We start from the raw sequence: 12,858 nt of genomic DNA on the forward strand, positions 1-12,858 counted from the left end.
AAAAACAGAGCAGAAACATTAAAGTTTGAGGACTATACCATATACACAATTTTATTAATGACTCCTGGTCCTCCTCACTGATGGTTTCTAATGCCTTATTCTTGATTTAATTGTGATGCCCAGCAACGTGTGAGAACAAGTGACTGATACTATTCTCAGATCTATAGCTGTCTGGCCCTAATTATAAAGAACATGAAACCTTAAGAAAAGTGTAGAAAAAAACAGAGCAGAAACATTAAAGTTTGAGGACTATACCATATACAGAATTTTATTAATGACTCCTGATCTAAAAGATAATGATTTTGAAGGAAAATGATGCTCAGAAGAGCACACATAAAACTTCTAGAGATACAGTTGGTTCAAAACTTAGGAAAACAGTACCAAGATAGGTGACAAGTTTATTAATTTACTTCTATTTAAAATCCCCTACCTCTACATAAGAGGTTAGTAAAATCATAGTATAAATCAAGTTCCCTAAGTTATTTCCAAAATAAATTATCAACAGAAAATATTAGCAATATTGTAGAGATTTCTGAGGCTTATGAATGCTCATACATCGGAGCTCCATCAGAAGAAGAAACTAAAGAAAATCAACACAATTGCTCAGCATAAGATTACCTTTATTTTCTGTTATATGCAAAATAAAAAACATCTTTATTAATACCATCCTTCTCCCTTCAAGTTATTAGGGAACATATGTAAACTAATAATCAGTGATAAGAGATGTATCACTGCAATATACTGAAATTTAATGAGGACTAATCATGCTGTAATTCATTGTTACTTTTGTATTTGGGCCTAGAAACCTTGGATACGGTACTTACTTTATCCAAATTTGGATATAGATGATTTCTTTAGCTTTAATATATTACTGAGGAAAAAAATCCCCAAAGAAGAATTTCTTGAAACATCAATCAGAAACACAATATCACTTAAAATTTAACTATATACAAAATACACATATTCATTTTTAGGGGATATACAATAGCTTACACAAAAACAGATAATAGGTAAATTTCAGATAAGGAAGTGAAAGCGACACTTCTGCATACATTTATTTTTGTGCTTAAATTAAATAAGGAATTCAGAACACATATGGTACAGTATATGTTCATAGTAACCTTTTCAGCCTTGATGCTTTCTTTTCTAAATACAGATGCTGACAAAGATGGATTAGATGCAATCTACTTTTTCCTCAGTTGGTTGATTTTTTAGAGAATTATAAACCATGAAACTAAATTGAGTAAATGTTTGAAGTTTATTACAAGCAGCACCTGGGGCCAAGAAAAGAGAAACTTATTTGGTTAAACATAGGGTATACATATTTACAACCAATAAAGATTATTCTATTCGTCTGTATGCTCGCTATTGCACCTTATGTCCATGTAAGCCACAGAGAAGTATACTAGTGTCTACCTCCTTAAAAGAAAGTAGTTCACAGTTCATGAGAAGGAAGTAGTGGGTAACCCATGTCTGTGAGCTTCAAAATATTGGCTGATTTTTTGCTCTATACACATGCTGTGGCTCTTACCATTATTTTACTCTGTTCTCACATCCTTTTTTTAGCAAAAAAAAAAACCAAAAACAAATAAAAAACACAAAAACCCTTTTTAGGTACATGCTAAAAATTGTATATTCTCTAGATACCGTGGCATTCCCGTCATTCCTGCACCCTGCTTCATCCTCATGCTCTCCTCTTCCACTCTTACAGAAGGAGAGAACAATTATTTCTTTTTCAAGGTGTTCTCTGTCTAACCAAGTTCACTGCACTGCAGTGGTCTCCCACTGTCCCACCTAATAATGTCGACAGTGGATTTCTTCCTTTGCTCAAACATCTGGGGTGAGGTGTTACCCTTCTACTGTCATTACTTTAACTATAAGGAACTAGTCAAATTTAAATTCATTTACAATTATATAATTATCATTTTCCCATCATCTAATTTCCAACTTTGAGCCTCCTAAGGTCTATTTCTTTAGAGGTAATCAATGAAACTGACTTATTTTACACATAAAGCCTTCTTCCCCCATAACTAATATTGATTTTTTTACCTTGATACTTTAAAAAAATAAGGAATTCCTCAAACAAGTTTTTCAAATACAGAACTGTGGGAAGTAAAAGATCAAAGAACAATAACAAGCAGTCTAACCTCACAAATCATATTGATCAGTAAGCTGTATATCTTCCCTATCTGAAAATTCACTAATGAGAACCAGCAGTGGTTGATTTGAAATGCTTTGAAACTCTGATAGGCTCACACAGAAAGTAAATAAAGCAAAGGACATGCCTAAAACAGTGCAAAAATAATTTCCCTCATTTCTTTAGTTTACTCATTAGTAATACATATTGTACTTTGGAGCTCTAAGAAGACCTAAATGGCTGAGATATTTAAATAATGAATGAAAAAGAAGTAGGGAAGACAATTTATCTCTGTCCACTTCTAATAAAAGAATTTAAATAGTTTAACCCATCTCAACATATGGTGGAGCTGAAGCTAAACTTTACTTAGGTCAGAAGTGAAAGAGAACTAGTCATCGAAGACTAGATCATAACTACTGGCCATCAACCAAAGGAAGATTTAAGGTGTATTTTTAACACTTTGTGGATTTTGACAGTTCACCAATTAATATTTACCCAGTGCCTACTCCATGTAGTCTCTTTTTCTATTGTAACACATGACACTATTTAAACATGTACATTTTTATAAATATTTGTAAATTCATATAAATACAAATTCCAAAATGCAACTTACCATAACTTCCAGTCACATTGGCACATATAACAGCCCCAAAAAAGTTTGGAAAATACTTCTGAATTCTTGAAATCACTTTTTGGCAAGCTATGGTCGGATCTTCTCCTGTTCTCATATATTCTACAGCTTGATAGCTGATTTAAATAGAGGCGAAACTTTAGTATCATAGAATAAACACTAACTCCAAATTGGGTTATTTGAAGTTAGAAAGTTAAAACATGAAAACTTTCACATTTGATAGAATTCATAAATGAACAGGGGTTAGAAACTTCTGTTAAAGCATCAACAACAAAGCAGGGTAAAGGTTGATAAAGTGTCTATCTTTTCAACTAATCCACCCATTAATTTCAGATAAGAAGGACCATTATTTCTGGCTTTGGCTGAGTAACAGTCACTTAGTTTATTATAGCCAGAAGTCATAAAGTGTGCAGGTTCTAGTTAAATGAGAAAAAGAGTTACAATCAAAGAGGAAAATACTGTGCATGTGCAAAATACCTAGCTGTAATGGTTACCTTTAAATAATTAACTGTACACTATGACTACATTTTCTACTTTTACCATCAATTATCACAGTTCCTTTACTCAGTGATCTTACATAAATTATTTAAATAGATCTTAAGTTCTCTCATCTGTAAAGTAGGGTGAGAAATACTATCCTATTTCAGAAGGACTGTGATTATTTAGTTTGAATGATTATCATGATCAAAATGATAGGTAAAACATTTTTATACAGGCAGTTTCTAAAATGCTCCTGTGCATATAAATTCAGATGACATAGTACAAAAAATTATTTTCCATATTGATAGAGAAAATATCTCCTTTAAAGGGCTCTCAAAGTCACGCACATAAGTCATACCTTGGTAGGAAGCGCATCAGTATATCACCATCCCCAGTGGCTGCAGCTGCTCCCACAGTATCATCAGCATAGGCTCCAGCTCCAGGTATTGGCGAATCTCCTATACGACTTTGTTAGGACAGACAGCACAATAATTTAGGGCACGAAATCAGATGTAATGATAAACTTGTTTTATGAGCTGTTTCAATAGTGGGGGACATTTCCACTTAGCCACTCATTATTTTTTAGGGAAATGCTTCATCAGAAGCAGTGAGAAAAGATTTTCCTTAGTTTTTAACTTAGGCTTTCACAAACCTACATTCATTATATAAGAATTTAAGAATTTGATACCAGTCAGTTATATACTAAGATGGCACAGATTTACTGTGACTATTCTATTACCACCATCCTTTATCATCTAATTTCTGAATTATCTCAACAGTCTCAAAATTGGTTTCCCTCTCTCACAATCTACTCCTGCTTGCTATCTAACATGTCAACCATTATCAGTTTTTCCTTTTAATAAATCTTCCATGCTTTTCTACTACTTTCAAAATTAAAATCTAGAACTTCTTAAAATGCCTTTAAGACTCCTTGAAATCTGCCTCTAATCCCCACTGCAGTATTATCTTGTACGACACCTTCCCCCCCACCTCCCACCCCAAGTTTCTCTTTCAGCCAGGTTAAGCACTAAACCTGAAGTGTGCACTTCTTTGTAGGTGCTAGTGCCCTTTGCCTGTATATTCCCTTTTACCTCCTACTGGCTTGAGGCTCAGTAACCACACTAGCTTAAACAGGTAACTGTTGCATTCCCTGCACTCTGAAGCACTATGAATCCCTCCCCTTTGGGACTTAGCAGGTACTGGTATATTTTTTTCCATACTTACTCACCTCTGCTGTGAGGCTAGAATAGTGCTTTGCATTTACCATCTCCCCACACAATCTAGCCCATATTGCTACACATGGTTTACACTCAATATATATTTGAGAGATCTGTTGTTTTCGAAACACTAACCCATGTATTTTGAATTTTATACCATTTGTAGATGTACCAGCAGCAGTATGTCCTGTCTTATGGATTACAACCATGCCTAGAAGTTAAACACAAACAAACAAAACAAAACAAAAAAATCATTATGGTACCAACTCTAAAGTTTATCTCAAATATAACCAAATAATCAAGCAGTTGGTAATACAAATATGCTTTCATTAATTTCAGGTAGAAGAGAAAAGGAAACTTGGGAATACTGAAAACGACATCAGTAGTATAATTTGCGCTTTTTAATTACCTGGTTTCATAGTTTTAAAATCATTAGGTAGACATCCCATATCCTGACCTCTTCAAATTGCTCAGTTACTTTTCAATACCTTTCCAAGGGTAGTTCCAAAGAAAATCACTGATACAAACTAATAGAAATTTTCAATATCATTTGGAAAAAAATTATTAAAGATCACTTTAATGTGACAAATAAGATAAAATTATCAAAGAACTGATTATCAAATAAAGATTTAAAAATCCACATGTGAATATTCATTGGATTTTAGGGGTCTTGTACTAAGTAAGTAATTAACCAAATGATATATGGTATTAGGAAAATAATGTATATATGTAGTCTTACTTGGGAGTTAAAACAATCAAAATCAACTTCTAGTACATGAATGGGGATGAAGAAAGGCAATTAAAAATGGCTAAACTTTAAGCATAAAAACTGTATAAAAGGTAAATTACCAATAGTATCATGACCGTAATTATCTCCTGTTTCTTTATAGGTAGGACCATCTTGCTTTAAGATACTACGTGGCTTGTAGGGTCCACAGTATTTTGAAGCATCTGGTATAACATTCTGTAAACAAGATTTAAGTCTTATTTTTAAAAAGGGTGTTTACAGAAATCGACAAGTAGTTATGCTCAATCAGTAAACACTAGCAAGAACACAGAAAAGATAAGAATTAAAAGCCAAAGATTAGCTAAGTCTTATGTGAACAGATGGATATAATCTTACTAAATACCTATTCTGGTCTCAGAATTACATCTATGTTGTATGGATTGGTCCCTGATTTTTCTCTTTCTAAGCCCCAAATTTTCAGTACAACAGTAGATATAAATGCAGAGTTTGATTAGGTATTAACTCTAAAAGCAACCAGGTAGACAAAGTGAACTTCAAATTTCAGAATTTGTTCACTGGTCAAAGAAGACTTTTTAGATTTAAAGTAAAATCTGTTTTAAAACCTTTTTTTTTTTTTTTTAATCTAAGTGTTACTCTAAGATTCCTCTATAAATCCTAAAGGCTCAATAAAACAATCCAAACTCATAAATTTACATTATATATACATAGGCATTAAAGCAAGAAACCTATATGCCTTACAGATTAGTACACTAGGTGCCTCTCTCCTAACCACGTTTTATGAGTGGCCCATTTCAAGTGCTAATTTCAGAAACTCTTTGACTATTCAAAGGTAATTAGGATTTAGGGAAGCAGCAGATGAGAAACTTTAGATATTCCACAGCAGGATGCTGGTTAGGAAAGGCAAACTGATTTATGCTAAAAGTACCATTCATTTAAGAACAAGTTATCTCACTAGTAACATCCTACACACCTAACAGTATAATTCTTCAAGTGAAATAAGGGCAGGATATGGCGTATACCTCACAGAGATAAAATCTAAAAAACTAATGGCTTTCAAACTTTGATTTTTCAGACTTGAAAGCTTTTGTTACAAGGAAATACAACCAGAGCAGCTCTGATTGAGACAGCCTCCTCTCCCCACAGAAGAACCTTCACAGTTTGAACTACTGCCAGAGATTAGCAGTTCTCCACCCGGGTCGTGCATTAGATGCAGCTAGGGAGCTTTCAGGAACATCCATGCCCAGAGATTCACCTTAAATCGTCAGTTCTAGTGAGCAAGCAGGATGCTGACCAGCACCTAGACAGGAGATAGGCACTAGCGAGCAGAGCAGACATTACCTAACATTTTCAAAGGATTTACCTTTTAAAATTAAATATGTATACATACCCTCCAATAATTTGGCTGGCAATTACGAGCAAGCCAATCTGAATGAAGAGTTCGAGAAGCATTGGTAGATAAATCCTCATTGGTAAACCCCATACTTTCAGCAAATTTGGTGGCTGGAGGTTGAAAAGAAAAAGTATACACTAATCCAGTATTCTCTTGTAAACAAAGTATATATACAAGAGGCACTCTGAGTCAACTGTCTCTTAACTGGTGTACAATTATTCATGGGGGGACATGAAGACTTTGAAAGGAGTATTCAGACGTGAACATTTTAAGGGGATCGGTATCCAGATGTTCAACTTCCATATGTACATTCTCCTATACCTGATCTGCTTGAAATCAGTGTGCTACGACAGTTCTCCTTTCTGATCTCCCCTCCACAATCTTCCTTCTTCCACTTTATAAAAGAAAAGTCACACCTCTGACCCACACAGAATCTTACTGCTCTAACTAGGGAAAAAGCTGTGAGGCACCAAACAAAGGGAAAGTGAATTCCAACGAAAAGGTAACAAATCCTTTTGCTTGTCAGGTAGTTTCCAATTCTGTACTTTGAAAAAAATTGAAGGATGCCTACTGGAGTTGTCAGCTCTCAGATCATTAAAAATATTTTTTTGATTATAGGTTACTATATGATTTTTGGTATATAATGTGGAAGGAGTTCAAATAATTAAGTGACACTGCCATAGCAAAACCTCCTCCATTCCCATCTTCTTATGTTAACAATACTCTTGGGTCTTACACCTATAAAAAATGTAATACAGGAAGAAAATTACTGTTGAATCTTGCTTCGGCCTGGCAATTACTCATTTACAACCTACAGATGATAAATTTTTCTGAAAATCCTATTTTAAAGATGAAGAAAGTGAAATTCAGAAGCAACTTATCCAAATTTAAACAGATGTTAAGTAAAACAGCTAATCTGAACTTGGGTCTGCTTTTATCCACTATTTTATATTGAGTCTTAATTTTCACAGTGAATTCTATAATTGATAAAAGACCAGATAAAACTTCATTGTAGTTAAAATATACCTGACTCTCCTGCTAAAAGTGTATGTGTTGTATATTCCAGTATTTTTCGTGCCACACCAATAGCATTTTTAATTCGTCTAAGATCTCCTACTGCTCCTACATCCATAGTAGTGCTGCAAGAAAAAAAAAGATGCAGTAAAATTTATTCAGGTATTTTCATAAGTTCATAGATAAAAATATTATTTTTCTCCAAACAATAGTGTATTTTAGGATAAACTCCATTGTCTTGGCATGGAAATGATAACACATCCCTTGAAGTTCATATAAATTGCCCACAACCAGACAAAATTAAAAGAACAGAAAATCAATTTACCATATACCCCCACAGCACTAAAATACTCAGCTCCTCCTGGCATGTTTTAAATACAGCTTTTGAAGAGGGCCTTAAGGCTTCAGTTCAGGCAAACCACAACATTTAAGCATGGCAGGTGAACAACTGTCTAAAAGGTCAGAAAAGTATTTTTGTAGCTTGGTGTTCTCCCTGTTCTAAGGAGACTACCATGTGATAGTTGTGATATTCTGTTGACATTTCTGTTGTTATTGTTATTATTATTGGAAGGAAACACCTTGTGTTTGGAAAAGTCAAGTAAAGTAAGGGGTTTGACCTACCACAAAACTCCTTCATTCTTCCATCTTATTCTCAGTATGAGAATATCATTATAAATGTAACACAACCTGAGGTCAAGTGAAGGTGCAGAGATAAAGAGGACATAAAGAGTTTCTTACCCATCCATGATCATGGCATCCAGCGTGGTTTCTCCAAATTCATCAGGACTTCCTCCAAAGCCTACAGTGCCATCACACTGCTCTCTCTCACATACAGCACAGCCATTCTCAACTGCATCCAGAGTAGAACCTCCAGATGTTAGTGTCCTCCATGCTGTTAATCAAAACCCAATAATTTATATTAGACATATGTTTTTGAATGCCAAATGCAACAAACCAGAAGTGTTGTGAGAACTCACATTCTTTTTGTTTTTTTCAAGTTTGCTCTAAGTTAAACTGAATTTTTGACAAACTGGTTTATCAAATGCCACAAATGAGTCTGAGTGATATAGACAACTGTTTACCATTAAGCGTTCAAAGACTAGTTACTGATGCAAAATGAGAGCTTTTTCATTTATTAATACTTGTTTCTCCCACATTATTAGATTACTAAAAATATACATGACTAATACTTTCACTGAGGGAATGTCTATTGTAGCAAGTCTCAATAATAATGCTGTAACAGCAAATAATTACAATGTGGGCTTCATATGGGTTAACACATTTAATCTTCACAACTCTTGAGGTAACTACTGTATTATTACCATTCCCCTTCCAAGGAAGAGGAAATTGAGAGCCAGAGAGTTTAAGTAATTTGTCCTAGGTCACACAGTTAATATATGGCAGAGCCATAATTCAACAGTAATTATTTTGGCTCCAGAGGCCACAGGCTTAACATTACACTATGCTGCTTCTGGGGAGCATGGTACAGTGGGGAAAAGGGGGGTTTTAGTAGACAATTTCTCTACTGATTAAAAAAGAATTCCTTGGAGGATGGGCGCTACTGTAAGTAAAGGTTCTAAGCATCACTCCTGGACCTTCAGGCTTAAAAGTACAGTGTAAGAAGTTCTCCATTTTCATACCAGCAACTTCACAGAAATGTCCCCAACCTGGGCTGCTGAACTTATTTTCCTCTCTCAGCATTACTGGGAATTTCCTCATAATGTTTCCTCATTTTCTTATAATCATATGCACTGTTAACATACAAACTCAGCTCCACCAAGTTCCAGAGCCAATTCTGATCCAGAAAGTTAATATATTAGCATCCTCAGATGAAATTCTTTTTGTGGCTGTATGCCTGGAAGCCACTGACACAATCACAATACAATATGAATATGACAAGCGAGAGGTATGTATAGAATAATAACAAAGCACAGAACACAGGCATCTAACTCAGATTGGATGTGACAGTAGTAAATCAGGGAAGGCTTCCTGGAAGAGACAATGTCTTAGATTAGTGGTTCTCAATCCTGGCTGCAAATTTTGAATCACTTGGAGAGCTTTAAAAATACAGATGCCTGGTTCAAGCAGTTAAATCAAAATCTCAGGATAAAGGTAATACTCTATTGTAAACTATGGACTATAGTTATGGACTATATTACTATATAATTTATTATGCCAGCAATTGTAAGAAAAGTACCATATTAATGCTAAATGGACAATAATATAGAAAAAACTGAGGGGTGTGTGTGAAAGGAGGGTTATACTGGGACTCTATCCACGATTTTTCTGCAAACCTACCACTGCTTTAATAAAAATAAATGTAGTGAGTGGGTATACAAGTGTTCACTGTAAAAATCCTTTCAACTTTTCTATATGTTTTGAAAACAATAATAAAATGGGATGGAAATTTAACAAAACAAAACAAAAATCTCAGGAGGTAGGGTGCAGGCCTCCTGGGTAATTTTGAAAACCTCTGCAGGTCATTTTAATTTCCAGCCAAAGTTGGAACATCTGTTTCAGCTGAAATTTTAAAGTCAAATACTTTAGGCAAGTAAGGAAAGCTGGAAGAGCATTCCAGGTGGCCGGAGAGCATGTCAGCATGTGGCAAAAAAGCATAACTGTGAGAAAAAGTACGCTATGTTCGGGAAATTACAAGCCGTTTCCAAAGCTGGCATACAAGGTACTGGGGAAATGTCAAAGGTTAGGAAGGAGACGTGAAGTGATAGAATGGAACCCGTGAAAAGAATGGATGCCAGACAGAAGACAGCACAGATGCCACTGAAAGTGTCTAAGCTGAAAAGTCAGAAGTGTTTTAGCGCGGGGTTCTGAATGGAAGAGTAGTCCTAAAATATTGAGGGCCTAAAATGCGACAGTGGCAGGGAAGACGGAGTAGAGCCTGAATTGCCTGAGGTGCAGGAGGGTCTGGAAGGAGAGACTGCGGACCGCCTAGCCTAGTCCGGTGCTTGCCTGCCCTCTAGGCTCCCACGAGAGCCAGTCGGCCAGTCCTCTCCCCGCAGTCGTGAGCCCTAGCGGAGCAACCACCCGCCCTCGGCCGCCAGCGTCACCCCTGCCGCCTCCCTGCACCTGCTTCCGTTGCATTCTTAAAAGGCCAAGTGTTGAGGACCAGGGGCAGAGGGCTGCAGCCGCCCACAACGGCTGGGCCAAGCAGCAGCAGCCCTAGAAGTGGCAGCAAGTTCCACTTCGGCGCCATGGCTGTGCGCCGGAAGGAGCGGCTCCGCGGACACAGCCCCAGGGAAACCCGAGAGGGTCACGCGGCCCAGGTTCCTGCAGCTCCAAGCACTCGCGATCCGCAACGTCCCGCCCATTTTGCGGCCACACCCACTTCCTTAGGGGCCCGGTCGGTGTTCCCACAACTCTCGCGATGTGTGGTCTCTTCTGGGACTGCGGAAGGGTTCCGTCTCGCTGTGAGGTGGCTTGGTGCCTAGAGTGCTACTTCGTAGGTCTTGAGAGGTTTTTTTTTTAAGGCTGTCAGTGTTGTTGCTTTCACCTTTGTTAAAGGGTTTAATGTTAAACGATTAGTATGAAATCATGCAACCCTGTGTCACATGATCCTAGGGACTTTAGATAATGGCTGCGTACGATTTATTTGGTTTTTACTTACTGTCTTTTTAATTAAAAATTGAAGTTGGAAAGCTTGCCAAACTCGAAATGTACGTTATGGAGAGACCTGGAATGGATATTGAATACAGGTGAAGCATGCTTGCTTACAACCATATTCATTTTAGATTTTTTCCACCCTTTTGTAGGACGTCCTTTCCCCCTGTATCCCGTGAACTGGCAAGAAAGGAGAAACAGTGTGGGGAGGCAGAGACCCTCTGCTTAGCTCACTGAAGTGCATCTTCTACCCCTCCCGGGCAAAAAACGCTACCTTCATTACTTTGTGAATGTATTCTACCTCTGGAGTCTGGCACCATTAAGTACTAACTAAATGTCTGAATAAAAGGAGGAATGAAGACTTCACATGCTCGGTAGAAGCTGCGCATATTCATAGTTCGGTTGCTGGGCAGACGTGAGCATGAACCAGTAATCCCTTTGGGGCTCTGGATGCCTGCTTATGTTACCAAAGGAAGCTAGGTAGTCAAACAATTTTAAAGAGCATCTATCAATCTATTCAAACTTGACAAAATGAACCACGATTTGTGAGGATTACAAGAACCTCTAGGCTTATATGGGTATGAAATTAAATACATAATTTAAGCAACATAAGAAAAGTCTAGAAAAATTATCTCAAGGCAGGGAAATGTTAATAAATTACTGTAATTAAAGAGAAATGTTGCAGTTTCTTACTATGGGATTTGGTCAGGGACGAGGTCTATTGTGCTATGTTAATGCGAGGTGAAATTTGAAAGAGGTGAACCAGGGTAAGAAAGAAAAGAAAACATACTTTGTCCTCTGAATTACTTTTCATTAGCAGTTGAACTGTACTGCAGTATTTTTTTATATAGCGTAAGGAGCCAGGACATACCTTCAGCAAAAAATTGTGACATACAATGCAAGGAAAATTGGTCTCGGTACCTGCTGCTCATTTGTGTTTCTTCTGGATGAGGAAGCCTGAACTTGCCTACCTTCCCCTAAATCCAGTCTGTTCTCAAAATTTCTCTCTCCCTGCTTGAAATTAAAATTCTTATCAGAGAAGTTCACCTCACCTATTGGTTGGAGGAAAACAGCAAAATTGTAATACATTGTGAATGTCTTAGAGAAATTCTCAATGTGCCAACTTTCCCAAGGTTATTTATATTTCAAATAATTAGTATGCCATCTCAAAGGAATGTAACCCATTTGGTGGGTTTTTAGTATTTTTTAAAATACCCAGTGGGTCTGCTATCCAGTTTACCTTGAGTTTTAAGTCATCTCTGTAACTGTGTCTTAATCAAGGATATTAAATGAGTCTGGATTTTTGGGCTCCTTCTGGATTAAACTGTTCCTTGACTAATCCTCACAGAATAGTTCTGAGTTTTAGTCCTGGAAGTCATCTCATGTAACTATCACTTAGGTTTTCAGTTTAGCCTAAATATAACTGGATTCCTCTTGCTTTATTTTGAGGTGAATCTAAATGAAACAGAAATCTGTTAATTAATTAGGCAGCATATATTAAAAAAATGATCCACAGTTTTCCCGTTATCCTCTCCTACTTTTCATTCTTTTACATAATTAATGACACAAAACAGAGATATTTAGTGTTACTGATAAAGTAATTATCAAATTTTTATTTAAATTTAG

The 12,858-nt window shown here is 36.5% G+C and overlaps 1 protein-coding gene across 1 annotated transcript; it reads right to left on the reverse strand.

Moving 5' to 3' along the window:
• Window positions 1–241: 241 nt before the first annotated feature.
• Window positions 242–10,900, reverse strand: AGA (aspartylglucosaminidase). Its single transcript, XM_037831053.1, has 9 exons — window positions 10,702–10,900; window positions 8,356–8,509; window positions 7,630–7,742; window positions 6,601–6,713; window positions 5,315–5,429; window positions 4,601–4,676; window positions 3,607–3,714; window positions 2,751–2,884; window positions 242–1,274 (listed from the first exon to the last, which is right to left on the reverse strand). The coding sequence occupies exons 1-9, from the start codon at window positions 10,826–10,828 to the stop codon at window positions 1,174–1,176; spliced, it is 1,041 nt and encodes a 346-aa protein (XP_037686981.1). The 5' UTR covers window positions 10,829–10,900; the 3' UTR covers window positions 242–1,173.
• Between the last annotated feature and the right edge of the window lie 1,958 nt (window positions 10,901–12,858).

The sequence above is a fragment of the Choloepus didactylus genome, chromosome 3, assembly GCF_015220235.1.
Source record: "Choloepus didactylus isolate mChoDid1 chromosome 3, mChoDid1.pri, whole genome shotgun sequence".
Lineage (NCBI taxonomy): Eukaryota > Metazoa > Chordata > Mammalia > Pilosa > Megalonychidae > Choloepus > Choloepus didactylus.